Here is a 23,326-nt window from a genome sequence, read left to right as displayed (position 1 = left end):
ATACGTACCTGTCCTCTCTAATGAAACTCTAGAGCTCATGAGGTCTGATTAAACGACAGGCTGACCTTTCAGGTTAAGAACCCTTTAATTAGTGACATTTGTTACGTCAGTCGCCACGACGCTGCAAAAAAACGTCACTCGTCTTCGGTCTGTTTTGTGTTTCGCAGGACAAATATCTAAATCGTTTTAAATCAAGATGCATTTACTTTAGAAACAAACATTAAAAACTTGTAGAAAAATATCTGAAGATAGAGTCAGAAAAGTAAAGCCAAGGGAAACAAACTTTAAGGACCAATTCTCTCTGTGAACTAGTTGCTTACTATTCCTCAATCCTTAAACTCCATGACTTAACTGCAAATTAGGAGTATATTAAGGCAAAAGTCATAGTTAACGGTTAGTTAAGAGTCAGAACTGGTTCCCAAACTAATTTGTGACCTAAGATTATTTTTCTGACTAAAATCACTATATTTTGATGTTTTTCTGAAAGTAAGACATGTTATTTTACTTCCTAAGTGATTCTATCTTGATTTAAGGATGTTTAGACATTGGAAAACAAGACAAAAATAGTGAGGAAGAAACTTGTTTTTGCAGTGCATGCAATAGTGTTGGTGACCATATGTTCAGGATTTCTAAAAGCCCGTAAATGTCCAGGTTTTGGCTTTGTTTTTGATTTCATACTTGCTGAAAGTAAGTAGGCCTGCAGACCTTAAAAAGTTTGCTTTTTCACAAATTAAGGCCTTAAAAGGTTTAAATAAAGTCATGCATTAAAGGGGTCATTGGATGCTAAGTTCACTTTTACATGTTGTTTGAACATTAATGTGTGTTGTCAGTATATGTACAAATCTACCCTATAATGATAAAAATCCATGCAGTGGTTTTTAATTAATCTGTAAAAATAATATCCCCTTTTTCAAATCGAGCCATTCTCAGATGCCTGTCGATGACAGAGACCACTCCCACAATAGTTGATTGACATGAGCGTCTTACCTCAGATCAGCTGTAACAGTCGCCCTCTTTGTTTTGATGCCGGAGCAGGGATGTGAGTTAGACAAGAATATCTCCGATTGAGCGATTGAGGTGTTGTGTTGCTGGATGTAATAATGAACATAGTGGTCGTCATTTACTCCCGACATCTGAGCCGCTGAAGATGCAGTGGATTACGTTTGTTTGTGAAGGGAATGCGCCTCCCGATCTACATATATCCATCTATGTTCACGCGAATCATTCGTGATCCAGCTTCACTTACAGCAGAAGTGAGTATAAGGGTTTTTTTATGAATCTTTGCGATCGCCTTTCCTAATAATGTGCTAGTTAGCAAGTTTAAACGTGGCTAAATGCGGCTAAAGTAAACAGGCTTGTCACTCCACAGAGAGAAGAGAGGGGCGGGGCGAGCAGAGCTCATTAACATTTAAAGCAGCCTCGACCAGAATTAAATGATTTTTGCAGAGCTGATTATGACAAGGTAAAAAGGGTGTTGTTTTACAAAACCATTAAGAATTTTTAATCAAAGTATATTATAGACTTTTCATTAAGACCCTGAAGAATCATATCAACTTGTGGAAAACGGGCATCCGATGACTCCTTTAAATGTTGCATGCACTGCAAAAGATGAGCGTCTTCCTCAGTATGTTTGTCTTGTTTTCCAGTATAAATATCTAAACATCCTTAAATCAAGATAAAGATGCAAAAAGAACATATAAAGTCTCATTTTCAGTAAATAAAATTAAATAAGCTTATGCTTAAAACAAGAGCAAATATCTGTCAGTCTAGAATGAAAAGGTGTTTTTTCTTTAAATGAAGTTGATTTTTCTGAGCCCATCGGCAGATATTTTTCTTGGTTTAAGCATAAAATCACTATATTTTGATGTTTTTCTGAAAATAAGACTTATCTTCATTTTACTTCCCAAGTGATTCTATCTTGATTTAAGGAAGTTTAGACATTTGAACGGGAAAATAAGACAAAAATAGTAAGGAGGAAACTCATTTTTGCAGTGCCAGCAATAGTGTTGGTGACTGTATGTCCAGGATTTATAAAATGACTAAAATGTCCAGGTTTTGGCTTGTTTTTGATTTCATACCTGCTGAAAGTAGTTGGATTAATAGCATGCAGTTCTGCAGGCCTTAAAGAGTTCATAATTGTTCATAAATTACAGCCTTAAAAGGTCTTAAATCAGAGCAGAAGGTTTTAAATTCATAAAGTCATGGCATTAAATGTGACACGCACTGCAAAAAAGATGCAAGAAGAACATATGAAGTCTTGTTTTCTGGTAAAATTAACAAAATTAAATAAGCTTATGCTTAAAACAAGAGCAAATATCTGTCAAAGTGTTATGAAAACTATTTTCTTTAAATTTAGTTGAGCTCATTTTCATATATTTTTGTTGTTTTAATCACAACCTCGCTTCATTTTAATCAATTTCTCAGAAAACAAGACTTCTTTTGCTTCTTCAGTAACTGTTTTTTGATTTAAGACATTTGCACTGGAAAACTAGACACAAAAATTCCCTCAAAATGTCCAGGTTTTGTTTTTGATTTCATACTTGCTGAAGGTAAGTAGTTTGACTAATATCATGCAGTTCAGCAGGCCTTACAAAAGTGAAATCAGAGCAATAGATCTTACATTCATGAAGTCATGGCATTAAATGTTGCATGCACTGCAAAAAATTAGTGTCTTCCTCAGTATATTTGTCTTGTTTCCAGAACAAATATCTAAACATCCTTAAATCAAGATGCAAGAAGAACATATTAAGTCTTGTTTTATGGTAAATTTAACAAAGTTAAATGAGCTTGTGCTTAAAACAAGAACAAATATCTGTCAATGTGGAATTAAAACTTTTCTCTTTGAATTTAGCTGATTTGTTCTTGTTCTCAAAAAAAAAAAAAAAAAAAAAAGTTCTTTTGCTTCTTCAGTAAATGCATCTTGATTTAAGACATTTGCACTGGAAAACAAGACAAAAATAGTGAGGAAGATGGTTATTTTTTGCAGTGCATGCAATAGTGTTAATGATCATACATCCAGAATTTCTAAATTGCCTAAAAATGTCATAATAATACTAATATCATGCAGTTCTGCAGACCTTTAAAAGTGAAATCAGAGCAGAAAATCTTAAATTCATAAAGTCATGGCATTAAATGTTACATGCACTGCACTGCACAAAAAAAACAAAAAAAAAAAAAAAAAGATTCTCGGTATTTTTGTCTTGTTTTTCAGTACAAATATCTATTCTAAACATCCATAAATCAAGATCAAGATGCAAAAAGAACATATGAAGTCTTGTTTTATGGTAAATTTAACTACATTAAATGAGCTTGTGCTTAAAGAAGAAAAAAAGGAGAAAGATCTGTCAATGTGGAATGAAAACTGTTTTCTTTCAATTTATTTGATTTTTTTTACGCATTTTCTAATATTTGTTCTTGTTTTAATCATAAAATCACTTCATTTTGACCACTTGACTTCTTCAGCAAATGCATCTTGATTTAAGACATTTGCACTGGAAAACAAGACAAAAATAGTGAGGAAGAAACTCATTTTTGCAGTGCATACAATAGTGTTGATGACTGTACATCCAGGATTTATATAATGACTAAAATGTCCAGGTTTTGGCTTGTTTTTGATTTCATACTTGCCGAAATTAAGTAGTTCGACTAATAGCATGCAGTCGTGCAGACCTTACAAAGATCGCTTTTTTAAAAAAAATAAGGCCTTAAAAGGTCTTAAATCAGAGCAGAAAGTCTTTTCATAAAGTCATGCATTAAATGTTGCATGCAACATGTACAAATATCTAAACATCCTTAAATCAAGATGCAAAAAAAACATGTGAAGTCTTGTTTTCTGGTTAATTTAATAAAAATAAATGAGCTTATGCTTAAAACAAGAGCAAATATCTGTCAATGTAGAATAACAACCTGTTTTTTCTTTGAATTAAGTTGATTTTTCATTTAAGCATAAAATAACTCTTTTGATCAATTTCTTAGAAAACAAGACTTCTTTTGCTTCTTCAGTAAATAAATCTTGATTTAAGACATTTGCACTGGAAAACTAGACAAAAATACTAAGGAAGAACAGCAGCTTTTGCAGTGTAATCAGAGGATGCAGTAGAAGTTGTTTAGATTTTTTTTTTTTTTTTAGTTTTTGCTGTTATTTCAGTACATTTTCTGGTATAAAATGAATTATAAAATAATGTCACTGATCCAGTTTTAGTTAACATTAGTGAACAGTTAATGCATTAATGCAAAACATTTGTTTCAGTATTAATGTTTAATAATGTTACTTAACAAAAATGTAACTGTCAGCTATTAAATGATGTTGTTTGATTTGAATAATGCATTAGTAAATGCTGAAGTGAACTTTCTGTCACTATTAGATGATGTTAACTCTTGTAAAGTGTTCCGGACGTGTGTTGTCGTGTTGTGAGTGAATATGATGGTTTCTGCAGGCTGATTTATTCCAGAGAGGAAAGAGGAATGCAGGGGAGGAATTATATTACCGAAGGAATGCGGAGAGGAAATGACAATTTATGGCCAAGAGAAATTCATAACGCAAGAAAGTATTCACCCAGAGAGAGAGAGAAATTCAGATGATGCTTTCATTCAGTTTAGAAAGTGAATAAATAAGCTCACAATCATCAAGAATCAGGAGTTGTCAAACACACACAGTATTCCGCCGTCAGATCGCTGATGCTAAACTCTCCCTTTGTAAGCGCGTGTGAAGTGTGTGTGATGGTGTAAGTGTGTGTAAGCGTGCGAGTCCAAAGAAAACACACAGAAAGCCACACCTCTCTCATGCTGCTGGATCTGCGGTAGAGCTGCGGTCGGCCTCAAACTCTGTGTGTGCGTGTGTGAAAGAAAGCGAAGAATGCCCTTAAATCAAAAGGAGTGATTTTACAGTCAGGACTCTTTTCCTTGAGGTGTGAACGTCTGTTTCTCAGTACAGCGATTTCAGGTCTGACAGTTCAGTGAGAGTGACTGCGGTTTGACCGTCTGCCAGGAGCCAATCAGATGCTGTGAATCCTCCGGCCGTGTGACACCCTGCATCCGTTGCCATGGCGAGAACCCGCAGCTCACTGTAAACAACAGGCTGAGAGAGAGAGAGAGAGAGAGAGACTGCATCTGTACGGATGAACATGTTTATATTCATGTAAGCAGAGTGAGTGTATTTCACACAGTAACTCTATATTTTCCTCAGTTTTTTCATGCACCTGTCAAGTCTGAGATTTTGGGCTTTTTGCTGTTTCATAAAGTGCTTTTTCAGACTAGCGGAAAGAAAACATCCAAAAGACACTGTTAAGGGTTTCTTTTATAGCACTTTATTGATTATTTTTAAAGGCCGTTTTCTCAAAATGAGTTTTTTTCTCCTTCATTGAGCCATAAATGTCCACTTCAGTAAAACTTACACACACCAAACTTTACATTTTTTATTCCTGTCTATATCCTGAAGGTTTTTACAGAGGGATTTGTTCATATAGAATTTGCTTGATTATATTTTATTCCCCCCAAAATTGTGAAAAATATATTTTCTGTCTGTTCTGAGTATTTTCTGACAAAAATAAGAAAAACTTTTGACTCTGTCAAAAAAAATGAAGTAAAATGTTTAGATTTTTGTACTAGTAATTTATGCAAATTATCACATATCATCTGCATATTTAAACCTAACTTTTTAGAAATCTTGTAATATAAAAAATGTTTGCAATTATCAATGTAATCAATCACCTGGGTAAGTAATGTGATAATTATTAGTTAATTTTTTTCCTTATTCACCTGCAGTGTCTTGAAATCAAAGACAAATGTGTTCAAATGAAAATAACATTTAAAAAAATATTATTTTTTATTATTAAATGTATTTATTTTATTTAAATATATTTAATTTGTAAACAATTTATTATTTTAAATTTTTTATTTATTTATTTTATTTTAGATGAGCAGTTTTTCTTTACTAGAGGTGATTTTTTCCCCCGTATTGAAACAGGATGTTAGAGAAGGACATATTATTGTCCATATGAATGTCATCTGTACTTACAGGATCTCACAGATTCAGCAGCAGCATCTTTCTTCAGCGATTCGTCCGTCTGAGTTTCCCGCATCTGCAAACACATGAGCTTTAGCCGATTCTTCACTAAACAAGCGGAGCGAGAGATACGACAGCGTTTACCTTGATCAGCTCTTTGAGGTATTCTGCTCGACTCATCAGACTTTTAATCTGCAAGAGAAAATCAGGACATCAATGAACTGACATATTCCCTTTATACCATATTCAACTCATAACTCAGTTGATGAAACAGATGCATCTATTAACCTGAGTTTACATGGCACCACTACATCAATCTGTTTCAGAAGGTGGTTCTGTATGAGCGTGGAGCAGGTTTTGTTAAAGTCTGAGCGTCTGTGTTTTCTCTGGGAGCATGGAGGTGTTTTTTTAGCTGAGGGCCGCGACGTTTAACCGAATATCACAGCGGTGAGATCATTAAAAACAACAGGTCATGTGGTCTGGATGAGATCTTCATTGAGCTCAGTTTGTCTCCTCCTCCTTTACTGAAGAGAGCAAACGTCCAGTGCATCATCATAAGGTCACTATTACCAAAAGTCAATTTTAGTATCATTGATATACTATTAGAGATTTTACTAATATTTCAAATTAGATTTTAGTTTTATTTCACATTTTTGTTTTTGATTTTAGTTAAAGTTTTATATTTTTGTGTATTCTTTGAAACATTTATATAGATTTTAGTCATTTTTATTTCAGTTTTAGTTTATTTCAGTCCTTAAAAAATTGTTCAATTCTCCGTTACTCGTCTGTCATAAAAAAAAAAAAAAAAAAAAAAAAAAAAAACAGATTGGGTTCAAAAAGTTTGGACTCGGTGTGCAAGGACCTTTAGTCTGGTATTTTTTCCCCTTTTTTGTTTCATTATAAGTAGAGTTTTTTTCTTTTGATTTTAAAGTTTTAGTATTTGTGTGTATTTTTTTTTTAATGTTTATATAGATTTTATTATTATTTCAGTTTTAGTTCATTTCAGTACTTAAAAAATGATAGATCATTTTTTGCATGTTAAAAAATAAATACGTTATGTTGTGTCAATCACATTTACACATTGTCTCAGAAACTTTTGTCCGTCATAAAAAATCAGATTGTGTTCAGTTTTCTGTGTTTTTCACGTGTACCAAGAATTTTGAGGTGTTTTGACAATTCCAAATTCAACGTGACAAATTTTTTGTTTTTGTTTTATTATTAGTATTTTTGTTTTTGATTTTGTTTAAAGTTTTAGTATTTTTGTGTATTTTTTTAAACGTTTATATGGATTTTCTTAATTTTTATTTCAGTTTTAGTTTATTTTAGTACTTAAAAAGTGATAGTCATGATTTAATCTTCAAGTTGTTCCAAACCTGTGAGATTTATTTTCTTCTGCTGAACACGAAAGATGATTTTTTTGAAGAATGTGGTTAAGGCAGTAGCCACTGACTTCTATAGTAATTTTTCCACACTACGGAAGTCACTGGGAACCAGAAACTGTTTGACTGTCATTCTTTTGTACTCAACAGAAGACAGAAACTCATGCAAGTTTAGAACATTTTTGGGTGAACTATCTCTTTAAATAAAATGAAAATGAGAAATGTTGCATTTGCAACTACTGTAGCTGAAATAGTATAATTTAAGTTATATATATTTATTTCAGTTAGCATTTATTGAAGCCAAATCTCTTGCGTGGCTCAAGTGTTCAGCTCAGACGCATCTGAATTCACAGACCTGTAAAATGTTAATGATTGTGGTTAAGTGCTCATTAGGGTCGAGTTGGCAGATAACAGATGCGTGATTAGTCCTGCATTTACGCTCGACCGCTTCTCTGAGCTGACGGCAGCGGCCCGTGTCTCTGTACAGGTGCAGTGTTTAATATTGACAGCTACTGGTTGAAATGAGAACTGCGGTCCAAATTCAAAACACTGGAGAGAGCTGCTTCTCCTTAGACTTGATGCTTAAACGGGTTGCCAGATTGTCAATGAATGGTGATGAGTGTGAGCTGGTGTGTTTATTTATTTGTGTTTTAATGTTCCTCTGCTCATAGAGCTCTTTAAATTGATGCTGGGGCTTTTAAGGTCGGGTACAATCTGTGATCTCAGAGTCTGTTCTTTTTCTGGCTTCAATGACTGCAGTACACTGTGTTTTCCACAAACTGGCAACCTGGGGTGTTGGAATGCTACTGGGTGAACACATTTCAAAGCAGAATAACCGCATGTATCTTTGCTTTTCAGAGAAACAATGATGTGATTTTAACATGTTTCCTAAATGCTGTTCTCACCTCGCTGTGGAGAAGCTCCCTGCGCCGGCCCTGAGATTCAGCTGCAGGAGACACAGACAAACACATCAGCTCATCACACACACACACACACACACACACACACACACATTGACTGCAATTTTTAAAACCCGCAGAGTAACCAGCACCAAACCTGACACTGTGGTTGCTATGCATTGTGTTGCTATGCAGTTGCTCAGAGTGTTGTGGGTGGTTGCCAGGGCGTTGCTATGCAGTTACTTAGTGTTGTGGGTGGTTGCCAGGGCGTTGCTATGCATTTGCTTAGAGTGTTGTGGGTGGTTGCCAGGGCGTTGCTATGCGGTTGCTCAGAGTGTTGTGGGTGGTTGCCAGGGCGTTGCTATGCGGTTGCTCAGTGTTGTGGTGGTTGCCAGGGCGTTGCTATGCATTTGAGTTGTTGCCAGGGCGTGTTGTTTGGGTGTTGTGGGTGGTTGCCAAGGCGTTGCTATGCATTTGCTTAGAGTGTTGTGAGTGGTTGCCAGGGCGTTGCTATGCATTTGCTTAGAGTGTTGTGGGTGGTTGCCAGGGCGTTGCTATGCAGTTGGTCAGAGTGTTGTGGGTGGTTGCCAGGGCGTTGCTATGCATTTGCTTAGAGTGTTGTGGGTGGTTGCCAGGGCGTTGCTATGCAGTTGGTCAGAGTGTTGTGGGTGGTTGCCAGGGCGTTGCTATGCGGTTGTTTAGAGTGTTGTGGGTGGTTGCCAGGGCGTTGCTATGCATTTGCTTAGAGTGTTGTGAGTGGTTGCCAGGGCATTGCTATGCGGTTACTTAGTGTTGTGAGTGGTTACCAGGGCGTTGCTATGCATTTGCTTAGAGTGTTGTGAGTGGTTGCCAGGGCGTTGCTATGCATTTGCTTAGAGTGTTGTGGGTGGTTGCCAGGGCGTTGCTATGCGGTTGTTTAGAGTGTTGTGGGTGGTTGCCAGGGCATTGCTATGCGGTTACTTAGTGTTGTGAGTGGTTACCAGGGCGTTGCTATGCATTTGCTTAGAGTGTTGTGAGTGGTTGCCAGGGCGTTGCTATGCATTTGCTTAGAGTGTTGTGGGTGGTTGCCAGGGCGTTGCTATGCAGTTGCTCAGTGTGTTGTGGGTGGTTGCCAGGGCGTTGCTATGCGGCTGCTTAGAGTGTTGTGGGTGGTTGCCAGGGCGTTGCTATGCGGTTGCTCAGAGTGTTGTGGGTGGTTGCCAGGGCGTTGCTATGCGGTTACTTAGTGTTGTGAGTGGTTGCCAGGGCGTTGCTATGCATTTGTTTAGAGTGTTGTGGGTGGTTGCCAGGGCGTTGCTATGCAGTTGCTCAGAGTGTTGTGGGTGGTTGCCAGGGCGTTGCTATGTGGTTGCTTAGAGTGTTGTGGGTGGTTGCCAAGGCGTTGCTATGCGGTTGCTTAGAGTGTTGTGGGTGGTTGCCAGGGCGTTGCTATGCGGTTACTTAGTGTTGTGAGTGGTTGCCAGGGCGTTGCTATGCATTTGCTTAGAGTGTTGTGGGTTGTTGCCAGGGCGTTGCTATGCGGTTGCTTAGAGTGTTGTGGGTGGTTGCCAGGGCATTGCTATGCGGTTGCTCAGAGTGTTGTGGGTGGTTGCCAGGGCGTTGCTATGCGGTTGCTTAGTGTTATGAGTGGTTGCCAGGGCGTTGCTATGCATTTGCTTAGAGTGTTGTGGGTGGTTGCCAGGGCGTTGCTATGCATTTGCTTAGAGTGTTGTGAGTGGTTGCCAGGGTGTTGTTATGCAGTCGCTCAGTTTTGTGGGTGGTTGCCAGGGTATTGTTATGCAGTTGCTCAGAGTGTTGTGGCTGGTTGCTAGGGTGTTGCTATGCAGTTACTCAGGTTTTCTGAGTGATCTATGGCTTGTTGCTATGTGATTGTAACAGTGTTGTGGATGGTTGCCAGGGTGTTGCTGTGTAGTTGCTCATAGTGTTGTGGTCTAAAGGCCCATTCACACCTAGAACAATAACTATAACTATTAAGATAACATTCTAAAATGTTCTAATGTTCTAGCCACAGCACGACTATAATGATAACGACACAGGAACGATATCATTGGGATCATTTTCAGACCGATTTTTTACAGCTCATGAATGCTGACAGCTAATAAGACTTTATTCAAATTTAAAGGGTTTGTGCATTATAGCAGGCGACACTGCAGAGAAGCAAACAGACATCGCACAGCAAACAGAGTAACGTAACACATATTAATTTAGCGCTAGTTTGGATAACATTGTCTTGCCTCCTTTGTAAGTATTGTTTTTATTCCACTACATTGACTACCTAGAGATCAGATAGTTTACACTAGATTCACTGTTTAGATGCGCTCTAAATGTGCATGCTGAGGACATCTACTGGTTGAAGTTGTGTAAATGCAACAAAAACAGACAGTTATCATTCACTGGTGTGGACGCAAATATAGTTATCGTTGTATTTATAGTTATCGTTATCGTTCTTGGTGTGAACGGGAATGTGGGATTTTCTTTTTCTTTTTCTTTTGGTTTCATTATTAGTAGAGTAATAACACAGAAGTTAAATACCCATATGCTAAACTTACTAATAAGCAACAGTAAAAAGCGAGTAACATTTCACAAGCTCAGTCTTATTATCTCTCGCAGACATGCTAGCCGTTAAACAGTCCTGACACGGCTGTGTTTTGGTTGGCCGGCGCTGGCATCGATGGCGTAACGGATCAACGGTGGGCGCGTAATGGCCAAAAAAAAAAAACCTGCAGTTTTGGGCAGGAATCCAGCGGAGTTCTGGAGCTCTGTGAGAGATAACAGTTTTCATTTGCTGCAGTATTTAATAACACTGAGAATGAAGAGAGCTGCTCGCAATCAGATCCAGATGACGAGCGTACCACACACGCTGACCTGGCAACCGCTCACCGACACATCTGGACGCCTGACAGCCTCCACCTCACCGTCCTCCATAGCACTCATCAGACTATGAAGAAGCATGTTTTACATGTAATGTTTGCCCAAACTCACTCACCAGGGTGTAGTGGTGGTTGCTATGGTGTTCTGGGTGGTTGCTAGGTGGTTTCTATGGTGTTCCGAGTGTTTACACCTGATGTTAAGCAGTTGCTAGGGTATTCTAATGGTTGCTAGGCTGATGCTTGGTGGTTGCTATGGTATTCTGTTGTTACTAGGTATTTTAGGGCGTTCTGAGAGTTTACACCCATTGCTAAGCAGTTGCTAGGGTATTCTGATGGTTGCTAGGCTGTTGCTAGGTGGTTTGTAATGTGTTCAGAGTGTTTACACCCATTGCTAAGCAGTCACTAGGGTATTCTGGATGGTTGCTGGGCTGTTGCTGAGTGATTGCTATGGTATTCTGGGTTGTTACTAGGCTGTTGCTAGGCTAGGGGGATTTAGGATGTTGTAAGTGTTTACACCCAGTTGCTGTGGTATTCTGATGGTTGCTAGGCTGATGTTTGGCTGTTACTATGGTATTCTGTTGTTACTAGATATTTTTTAGAGCGTTCTGAGAATTTACACCCATTGCTAAGCAGTTGCTAGGGTATTCTGATGGTTGCTAGGTTGTTGCAAGGTGGTTTCTAGGGTGAGCTGAGTGTTTACACCTGTTGCTAAGCTGTTGCTAGGGTATTCTGGGTGGTTGCTAGGTTGTTGCTCAGTGGTTGCTGTGGTATTATGGGTAGTTACTAGGTCGTTGCAAGGGTGTTCTAGATGGTTGCTAGGCTTTTGTTAGGCTCGGGGGTTTTAGGGTGTTGTGAGCGTTTACATCTGTTGCTAAGCGGTTGCTGGGGTATCTGATGGTTTCTGGGCTGTTCCTTGATGGTTTCTATGTTATTCTAGATTGTTAGTAGGTGGTTGCTAGGCTGTAGCTAGGTGTTTCCTATGGTATTATGTGTTGTTACTAGGTGGTTGCTATGCTGTTCTAAGTGTTTACACTCATTGCTAAGTAGTTGCTAGACTGCTGATCAGTAGTTGTATGGTATTCTGGGCTGTAACTAAGTGGTTGCTAGGGTGATCTGAATTGGTTGCTAGGCTGTCGCTAGGTGGTTGCTTGAGTGTTTGCACCTGTTGTTAAGTAGTTGCTAGTTTATTCTGATGGTTCCTGGGCTGTTGCTTGGTGATTGATATGGTATTCTGGGTTGTTACTAGGTGGTGACAAGGGTGTTCAAAATGGTTGCTAAGCAGTTGCTAGGTGGTTTTTAGGGTGTTCTGAATGTTTACACCTGTTGTTAAACAGTTGCTAGGGTGTTCTGGATGGTTGCTAGGCTGTTGATCAGTAGTTGCTATGGTATTCTAGGTGGTTGCTAGGCTTCATACATACAGAGGTAAAACTGACATCTGTTTTATCAAATTAAAAATGAAAGTTTGAGAGTTTTGATTGGTCAAGACAAATGAGTGTTACCTGCTAGCGCCAGCAGCAGCTCACCCAGACTCTGCTGGTACAGATCAAGCGTGTCGTAGTCCTCCGCGCCGCTCTCCTCCTGCACACATCACAACTCCATCACCCATCATGCAACACTGCAGCTCACATGACACATATGCAAATGAGCATCATAACAGTTACCCGGGCAACAGCAGCGGATGCCAGTTCCAGGGCAACCAGTAAGCGCGGCTGATCTCTGGACATTTCTGTGAACAATGAAAGATTTGAACATTAGATCAGGAGTTAGATATTAGCTATTAATAATAATGCAGCACTATTACCTATTAATATGTTCCTGGTTGATTTTGCCTCCTCAAAAGTGATCTTGTTGTCCGATCTGACCAGCGCTTTGAGCTCCTCAGCACGAGAAACATACTGATTCACCTGAGAGAAAAATTATGAACTAACTGTATTATTGCTTCTTTATGATTTCAGAGCTCCAGTTCTCAAGGGTTTGGAACGACATGATTGTGAGTAAATGATTTTATTCACCTTCTGTCTCAGTGCTTCCTTCCTCTGTCTGTCTGTCTCATCTGAAAGAGCAGAAACAGAGATGACGAAAGTGAATGGAGACTTGTGTAACAGAGAGACAGAGGCGTTTGTGTCTTACAGTGAATGGCAGGAACGAAGTGTTCGAGTGCACTACAGTAGAGAGATAACGCAGCTGATCGCTCTCCATCCTGGTCCTTCTGGACCGCCTGCAGCACCAGCGCTTTCTACAACACAAATACAGTTTTATTTAGAATGTTTGTCTTATTTTCAGTACAAACATCTAAACTGTCTTAAATCAAGTTACATTTACTTATCAAAAGGAAGTGAGTTTAAGCTTAAAACCAGGAAAAATACCTCCAATGGGGTAAAAAAAAAAACTTTTCTGACCTCACTGACAGATTATTTTTCTAGTTTTATGCTTCATTTGATTTTGATTATTTTTTCAGAAAAGATGACTTTGTATAAATGAGAATAAAACTATAATTAATTCAATTTTGTAATTATTTATAAAAAATGTTATAAAAAATATTTTGTTTGTTTACTTGTTGTTCAGCAAGTTTCTAGCACATTGCTAACATGATTAGCCAGTTACTAGCATGTTGCTAGCATGATTAGCATGTTACTAGCATGTTGTTGTCGTGATTAGCAAGTTCATAGCATGTTGTTAGCATGATTAACAAGTTACTAGCACGTTGCTAGCATGATTAGCCAGTTACTAGCATGTTGCTAGCATGATTAGCATGTTACTAGCATGTCGTTGTCATGATTAGCAAATTCCTAGCATGTTGTTAACATGATTAACAAGTTACTAGCATGTCGCTAGGATGATTAGCATGTTACTAGCATGTTGTTGTCATGATTAACAAGTTCCTAGCATGTTGTTAACACGATTAACAAGTTACTAGCACGTTGCTAGCATGATTAGCCAGTTACTAGCATGTTGCTAGCATGATTAGCATGTTACTAGCATGTTGTTGTCATGATTAACAAATTCCTAGCATGTTGTTAACATGATTAACAAGTTACTAGCATGTTGCTAGCATGATTAGCATGTTACTAGCATGTTGTTGTCATGATTAACAAGTTCCTAGCATGTTGTTAACACGATTAACAAGTTACTAGCACTTTGCTGGCATGATTAGCATGTTACTAGCATGTTGTTGTCATGATTAGCAAGTTTCTAGCATGTTGTTAACATGATTAACAAGTTACTAGCATGTTGCTAGCACGTTGCTAGCATGATTAGCATGTTACTAGTTTGTTGTTAGCATGATTAACAAGTTACTAGCACATTGCTAGCATGTTAATAGCATGATGTTAACATGATTAGCATGTTACTAGCATGTTGCTAGCATCATTAGCATGTTACTAGTTTGTTGATAGCATGTTTCTAGCATAATTAACATATTACTAACATGTTAGCATGATTACCATGTTGCTATCATGTTTTTAGCATCATTAGCATGTTACTAGCATGTAGCTAGCATAATTAGTAAGTTACTGGAATGTTGCTAGCATGATTAGCATGTTCCTAGCATTTTGCTGGCATGATTAGCATGTTACTAGTTTGGTGTTATCATGATTAACAAGTTAGTAGCATGTTGTTAGCATTATTAACAAGTTACTAGCACATTAGCATGTTAATAGCATGATTAGCATGTTATTAGTTTGTTGACAGCATGTTTCTAGCATGATTAACATATTACTAACATGTTAGCATGATTAACAAGTTACTAGCATGTTGTTAGCATGATTAGCAATTTACTAGCATGTTGCTAGTATGATTAGCAAGTAACTAACATGTTGCTAGCATGTTCAGCATGTTGCTAGCATGTTTTTAACATGGTTAACGAATTAGTATCATGTTGCTAGCATGATTAACAAGTAACTAGCGTGTGCTAGTGTGTTTCTAGCATTAAATAGCATGTTATTATCATGTTGTTACCATGATTAGCATGTTAATAGCATGTTTCTAACATGATTAGCAAGTCACTAGCATGTTGCTACTATGTTGTTAGCATGATTAAAATGTTTAAACCAGCTAAAAACAAGTTGATTCAGTAAAAAACAACTAAAACCAACCTAGGCTGGTTGTCTAGTCTTAGCTGGTTTAACCTTGGCTGGTCTTTCAGCAGGTCTCCCAGCTTGACCAGCTAAAAAGTGGCCAAAACCACTTCAAAACCAGCCTAGGAGACCAGCCAAAGCAGCCATTCAGCTTAGGCTGGTTTTATCTGTTTTTTTCAGTAGGGAGTTGTTAAGCTTTGCTATAGCAATAAACAGCTCAGATGCACCATAGGTCTCTTTCTATAAAAGAGATACTGACTAAGTTTTGGCTCAGAGAAGCAGCAGCATATATAGCAGATCAGTAAACTGACTTTCTCAGGCCAACTTAATAAATATAACTGAATCAGATCAAGAGCTTATGAATCAGAATCTAATTGAATGGCAGCAAACATCTGCAAAATAAACAAACAGGCCCATGTGATGTAACTCGAGTGTTTGTGGAGCAGCATCTGTGTGACACATTTGCTGAAGTTTGGTCTGACACAAGAGTCGAGCGGCAGCGGTTTTGCCACTTCAGGACTAAAATAAACATGTGAGAGTGTTAGTGTGAGTTCATCTGCGCTGACTCTATCGCACTCACTGCCTTCCCGAGGCTCTCGGCGCTGGGCATGTGCTCCAGATCTACGAAGGGATGCAGGAAAAACTCGTCAAACGTGATGCGGCTGGCAGGATCTCTCTCCAGCAGACGCAGCAGCAGATCACGACAGTCACGAGAAACTCGCGCTCCGGGCGGCAGCTAAACACAGAGAGCAGATCACAGGAATGACTGATACAAGTGCGCCATCTAGTGGTGTACAAGAGTTACGCTAACTCAATGGTGTGGGAGAAATTTGTCATTCCATCACTTGCTCACCAATGGATCCTCTGCAGTGAATGGGTGCCGTCAGAATGAGAGTCCAAACAGCTGATAAAAAACATCACAGTAATCCACAAGTAATCCACACCACTCCAGTCCATCAGTTCACATCTTGAGAAGACAAAAGCTGAAACAAATCCATCATTAAGATGTTTTTAACTAAAATACGAGTCCATAAAGCATAATAACACTTCCTCTATTGAAAAAGTGGTCTGGTCTAAATCAGGAGAGAAATCTGCACAGACCACGCACTGTTTACAAGCCAAAACAGCTCTAACATTTAACACTTTTGTCTTCTCAAGATGTTAACTGATGGACTGGAGTGGTGTGGATTACTTGTGAATTATTGTGATGTTTTTATCAGCTGTTTGGACTCTTATTCTGACGGCACCCATTCAAATCTATTGGTGAGACAGTGATGGAATGACACATTTCTACAAATCTGATGAACAAACAAACTCATTGTAATCTTGTATCACTAATGATCTGAAAAGATGAAATTTAATAGCAAAAGAAATGTGTCATTCTATCACTTGCTCACCAATGGATGTGAATGGGTGCCGTCAGAATGAGAGTCCAAACATCTGATAAAAACATCACAATAATCCACACCACTCCAGTCCATCAGTTAACATCTTCAGAAGACAAAATTGTTAAAGTATAAAGTTGTTTTGGCATGTAAAAGGTGCTTGATCTGTGCAGATTTCTCTCCTGACTCAGGATGAAGCGTTATTATGGATTATGGATTCTTAATGACGGATTTGTCTCAGCTTTTGTCTTCTAAAGATGTCAACTGATGGACTGGAGTGGTGTGGATTACTTGTGGATTATTGTGATGTTTTTATCAGCTGTTTGGACTCTCATTCTGACGGCACCCATTCACTGCAGAGGATCCATTGGTGAGACAGAGTTGGAATGACACATTTCTACAAATCTGATGAAGAAACAAACTCAAATACATCTCAGGTGGCCTGATGGGTGAGCACATTTTTATTTTTGAGTGAACTATTCCTTTAAAAAAGTCACTAGTCAGTGAGTCAGAGGTTAATTCTCACCTCGATGGGTTTCTCACTGCGGATCTTCTCTTCTAGTTCAGTGAATGAGCGAGAGGCAAAGGGAGCTCGTCCAAATAAAGCTTCTGCCCTCAGAAAACACACATACAGCCAGGCAAAAATTTGCAATAATATATATTTAATGTTTTTGAAACAAGTCTCTTCTGCTCAACAAGGCTGCATTTATTTGATCAAAAATACAGTAAAAAAGTAAAATATTATTTTAATGTAAAACAGCTGTTTTCTATGTGAATATGTGTTAAAATGTAATTTATTTCTGTGATCAAAGCTGAATTTTCCTTCAGAAATCATTCTAATATGCTGATTTGCTGCTCAACAAACATTTCTGATTATAAGCAATATTGAAATAGGAGGAATACATTCATGGAGGGTTTGGAAATAAATGATGACTGAATTGAGTTATTCCTTTAAATCTAGAGTTATTTGCGTGTCTTACCGTATAAAATGACCCCGACGGACCAGAGATCCACTCGGGCGTCATAATGCCGTCTGCACACCATCTCAGGAGCCATGTAGAGCGGAGATCCTCTGAGAGCCTGCTGCTCGTCCCACGGGCTCATGTACTGCGCAAAACCAAAATCTACAGACACAACAGGTTATTCATTTTATTATGAGATGATGAGAAGTAAAAAAAAAAAAATCACAGTACACGTGTTCAAATGACGTCAGACATGTCAACAAAACACCCCTGTGAGTCTCTAGAAAACAAATGTGACCCTGGAGCACAAAACCAGTCTTAAGCAGCACAAATATATTTGTAACAATGGTTCGAAATTATTGATTTTTCTTTTATGCCAAAAATCATTAGGATATTAAGTAAAGATCATGATAAATGTTCTACCGTTAATATATCAAAACTCAATTTTGATTAGTAATATGCATTGCTAAGAACTTCATTTGGACAAATTTAAAGGGATTTTCTCAATATTTAGATTTTTTGCACCCTCAGATTCCAGATTTTCAAATAGTTGTATCTCAGACAAATATTGTCCTGACAAACCATACATCAATGGAAAGTTCATTTATTCAGATGATGTATAAACCTCAATTTTAAAAAATTGACCTTTAAGACTGGTTTTGTGGTCCAGGGTCACAAATCGTGTGTTTTGGAGTGAAGTTTCACCTGCGAGCTTTAGCACGTTTCCACTCAGCAGAATGTTCTGTGGTTTGAGGTCCAGATGAGAGATGTTCCTCTCATGGAGAAACTGAAGAGCACATGCTAAAACACACACAAGGTACATGTTTTCTCATCTGAATCAGTCATTTAATCAATGTAGTTCATGCGCTGTGTGTTTAAGGTGTGTGTGTGTGTGTGTTTTGTACCGATCTGCTGTAGGCATCGACGAGCGACTCTCTCCGGAAGAATCCGGCGACTGCGGATAAAACGGGACAAATCTCCTCCTGAACACCATTCCAGAATCAGATAGATGTTCTCGCTGTCCCACTGACAGACAGACAGATGAGGATTTGGCATTAAGTTGTAATAATGTAGAATGGGGTAAAATGAGCCACCCTCCTTCATTTCTTTCTCTTGTCCAAAAATGAAACAAAATCATTCATTTTTAATTTTGTCATTTTTATCTGAATAACATTTAAAAGATTTATTCAGTCAAAACAGTCTTGAGGTTAACTGATCTGATAGTCTAGGAAAATAGTGATCTATGACATTAAGTATTATGTTGAATATATGTTGAAGTTTTGTTAATGAGGGGTTTGTGGACACATTAGTGTTTTTAGACTTAAAAACTAACGTAACAGTTCGTTGTTTTATTATGTATATATATATATATATATACACACTACCGTTCAAAAGTTTGGGGTCAGTAAGACTTGTAATAGTCTTTAAAGAAGTCTCTTATGCTCATCAAGGCTGCACTTATTTGATTAAAAATATAGAAAAAAAACAGTAATATTGCAAAATGTTTTTACAATATAAAATAATGTTTTTTATTTTAACATACTTTAAAATAGAATTTATTCCTGTGATGAAAAGCTGAATTTTTATCAGCTGTTACTCCAGTCTTAAGTGTCACATGATCCTTCAGAAATCATTCTAATATGCAGATTTATTATTAGAATGATCAGTGTTGGATAATATCAACAGTTGTGCTGCCAAATATTTTTTGGAACCTGTGATTTTTTTTTTTTTTTTCAGGATTCTTTCATGAATAACAAGTTTAAAAAGTACAGTGTTTATTCAAAATATAAATATTTTATAACAATGTAAATTATTTATTATTAACTTTTAATAAACTTTTAATTATTAACTTAATACATCCTTGGTGAATAAAAGTATTAATTTCTTAAAAAAAAAAAAAAAAAAAAGAAACAATAAAAATGTACTGACCCCAAACTTTTGAACGGTAGTGTATATATATATATTTTTTTTAATAATAAGAAATTAGTCCCTTGGGGTAAAATGGGCCAGCAGAATTGTCATGTTATTACTGTTATTATATTTAAATGTAATACTTATAGTAATTAATGGTGTTATTCAGACATATCTGCTTTAATTAAAACCTATAGGTTGACAAAATAATTGTATCTTTTAGATTCTGCTTTGTCTGTCATTGGTTGTTCAATTATTCAACTAAATTGACAAAAATAAAATTTTAAACAGAATAGCTGATTTAGTATTTGACATCAATAACACTTTAATAAAATCTGTAAATATTAATAAAAATTACATTAATTTATATAGTCTGTAAAAGTTTATCAAGGTGACTTCTTACCCCACTTTTGACATTTTATGCTATTTATTTATTTATTTTATATTTTTGTTTGAAGTAAAACAAAAAAATATATATAAATATTCATATGCATGTATATAAGCCATATAATAATTTTACCTTTCAGATTCTGCTTTGTACATCATTGGTTCAATTATTTCACGAAATTGTCACAATTTTAGATAGAACAGATGCTTTAGTATTTTACATCAATAACACTTTAAAAATATATTAATGTTTATAAGAATTATATCAAAAGTCATTCATGCGTTCCGTAAAAGTTTATCCAGCAGGCTTCTTACACCTCTTTTAATATTTCACATTTTGTACTATACATTTGCCTCTTATAATATCATATTGGCTGATGCATCATCATCCTGCACATAATAAACTAAATATGTCATAATTTAAAGTAAATGCACAGGAAGGCATCTTCCCCTTTTCTTCCCCTTTAATGTAAGATAATGCACACATTATTGAATAATGGGAATCTTGTATTTGTTCCTGCACCTGGAAGTCTTTGAGCTGCACTATGTGAGGATGCCGGACCGTTTTCAGGATCTCAATCTCTGTCAGCAGATTCTCCATTGAGGCTTTGTTGAGGCTTTTCTTACTGACCACCTTCACGGCCACCGCCTCCCTACTGTCAGTCTGAAACCAATCAAATGATCAATCAAAACATCTATACAGTCAAACAATCAATCAAAGAAGAGCAAATATCTCATAAACCGTCAGTTAAAACAAGAAAGTACTACACTGACAAGAAAGTAGTAATAATCTCACTGAAGCATGTCAGATTTGTCTAATAACAGGCTATTGGTGAATAATCAGAGATCAATAATCACCTTTCTGAAAGCTTTATAAACTGTCGCATAAGTGCCGCTTCCGAGTTTCTCGGTGAGAATAAAGTCTTTGAGCTTCGGCGGAGCGAAACCCGCTGCCATCCCGAACCGAATCGAACTGACATCAATCAATCAATCAATCAATAATCAATGACATTTACAGCATAATGACAAGCAGCGCGCTTTCTTCTGCCCTGATCAGTCACTCAAGCGTACGATTCCACCGCGGACTGCTGACTTTATGAATGATAATCGTATATTATTTAATACATGATCAGAAGATCTTATACATTTCATAGACGAAGCGCTGCGCTCTGTTTACTTCCGCGCGTGACGTCATCGCCGCTGTCACGCACCGGAATTTAGAACGTGCGCGCGTGCGTACAGCAACCGATTTCAAATGCGTCCATTGAAGCTTTTTATTTACACAGAAAATGATTTAATAAGCAAGTCATCAGTGTTGGGAAGGTTGCTTTGGAAATGTAACAGGTTACAGATTACAAGTTACTTGATTTAAAATGTAATAAGTAGTGTAACTTTTCAATTACTTTATTAAAGTAACGTAACATTACTTTTAATCACTTTTTGATTACTTTTTTCAACTGTTAATGATTTTGAAACATTTAAACCAGGCAGAGTGAACCTTACAGCAGCGCTCAACACTGATTACTGTCAGACCTTCACAATCCTTTATCACTTGAATTAAGATTATAATAAGTAAGGGATATCTAACAAATTTTTACTTCCAAATACGGTAAAGGAAACACGTTTTAAGATATTGCACAGGTACTATCCTTGTAACTCTTTTATTAACAAGTTTAGAAAAGATGTCTCACCTAAATGTTCATTTTGTAATTTAGAAAATGAAACACTTACACACTTATTTTGTAATTGTAAATACTCTGAAGATTTTTGGAAGCAGGTATCTAGGTTGGTTTTTGATATATTTTATAAAATAATTAAAATAGATGAATCTATGATCTTTTTTTTTGAATTGCAATACTGGATCAGAGGTAGTAGATAACACTTTAAAGGTGTTAATACTTCTTGGGAAGTTCCTCATATACATAAAACAAAAATAATGTCTATTACTCCCTCTTTTAATTTTTTTTGTAAAGACCTTAATATATTTTATGACTCATTGATTTCAGGTACTAGAAACAAGAAATGTATAAAACGTCTCTAATATTAAAAAATGTTGTTTGTAAAATTGAATTTTTTACCCTCCATGATGCAGACTTGTTTTATGTGTCCCCCACTTTTACTTCTGTTTATTTTATGTTTGATATTAAGTATCTTTGTATTTTTGTTCTTGAAAGAGAAATAAAAAAATAAAAATAAAAAAAAGTAAGGGATAATATACATCTTTATTTTGCGATAACAACTGGCTGCATGTACATTATCCCACTTATTACACAGCTGCTTGATAGATTATTTAGATGTTTTGTGGCAAAATTATTAGACATGAAACACTGATCTGAGCTGAAATATTTGAACACAAAGCTTCCATGAAGAAATCAGTTGCTAACAGTTCAAACTAGACATTTTAGGGATACAGTGCAGTCAGTTTTCTTACACAACACTTCACTACATAAATAATTAAGTAGTAGTACTAGTTTGTTAGTTATCTTATAATCCATTACAGTGTACAAAAAAAAATAATAATAATAAAAAATGGCAGCAGCTGCTTTGTATGAAACAACAGAGCAAGTCCACAATACCAGGATGACAAAATTAAGAAATTGTCCACATAATATTGAATTAAGGTTCAATACTTTATTAACTAACCAAACGCAAAGCTTCCGCCAAAAAAATTATTAAGCATATAGCACTGACTTAAGTTGCCCTGAATGAGTCTGAGCTGTGTAATCATTTAATTTAAAGCACACTGCAAATTCAGATTTTTTTTTACTTATATTTTTGGGCTTTTTATGCCTTTTATTGTGATAGGACAGTAGAGAGACGACAGGAAAGAACTTGGAGGAGAGAGGGGAGCGGGATCAGCAAAGGACCTCGAGACGGGAATCGAACTCGGGTCACTGTGAACGCAATTGCGCTATATAACAGTCATAACAAAATCATAACATAAATAACATCATAACAACGAAATAGTTTAATAGCTGTGATACTGGGTTTGAAATCAAATGTTTGCATAGTTATGACAGAAAACACTAGCATCCAACAATGCCTTGGAAAAACAATCTTAAAAAATAAAGTTTATGCATAAAACCCAAATAGGAAATAAAAAAGTTATCGAATAAGCATGTGTCCGATTCTGTGTCCTAAACTCCTGAAACACTGGTGTCTCATTTTAGAGCAGTCAGTGCAATTTATGAAAGAAGTCTATTAAATCTGTAAGTGGGTGTGTGAAAAAATTCAGATGTGACCCCCTTTGTAATCGCTGGCATTTTTCAAAAGTAACTGTAATTTAATTACATATTTTTTCTCAGTAACTGTAACTAATTACAATTACATTTATTTTGTAATTAAATTACGTAATTCCGTTACATGTAACTAGTTACTCCTCAACACTGCAAGTCATACACATATACAGAAAATAAAAATAATTACTGCAGCTTATGAGCTGTAAACGAATGT

The 23,326-nt window shown here is 36.7% G+C and overlaps 1 protein-coding gene across 1 annotated transcript; it reads right to left on the bottom strand.

The window, feature by feature from the left end:
- Positions 1-4,102: 4,102 nt before the first annotated feature.
- Positions 4,103-21,064, bottom strand: ulk3 (unc-51 like kinase 3). Its single transcript, XM_051135705.1, has 16 exons — positions 20,732-21,064; positions 20,397-20,537; positions 18,481-18,601; positions 18,281-18,376; positions 17,594-17,737; positions 17,140-17,222; positions 15,809-15,964; positions 13,283-13,388; positions 13,165-13,205; positions 12,954-13,056; positions 12,814-12,878; positions 12,652-12,730; positions 8,289-8,329; positions 6,149-6,196; positions 6,017-6,080; positions 4,103-5,077 (listed from the first exon to the last, which is right to left on the bottom strand). The coding sequence occupies exons 1-16, from the start codon at positions 20,828-20,830 to the stop codon at positions 5,061-5,063; spliced, it is 1,404 nt and encodes a 467-aa protein (XP_050991662.1). The 5' UTR covers positions 20,831-21,064; the 3' UTR covers positions 4,103-5,060.
- Between the last annotated feature and the right edge of the window lie 2,262 nt (positions 21,065-23,326).

This window comes from Labeo rohita, chromosome 18 (genome assembly GCF_022985175.1).
Source record: "Labeo rohita strain BAU-BD-2019 chromosome 18, IGBB_LRoh.1.0, whole genome shotgun sequence".
NCBI lineage: Eukaryota > Metazoa > Chordata > Actinopteri > Cypriniformes > Cyprinidae > Labeo > Labeo rohita.
The sequence above is the reverse complement of the archived record's forward strand: the minus strand, read 5'-3'. Positions and strand labels throughout refer to the sequence as shown.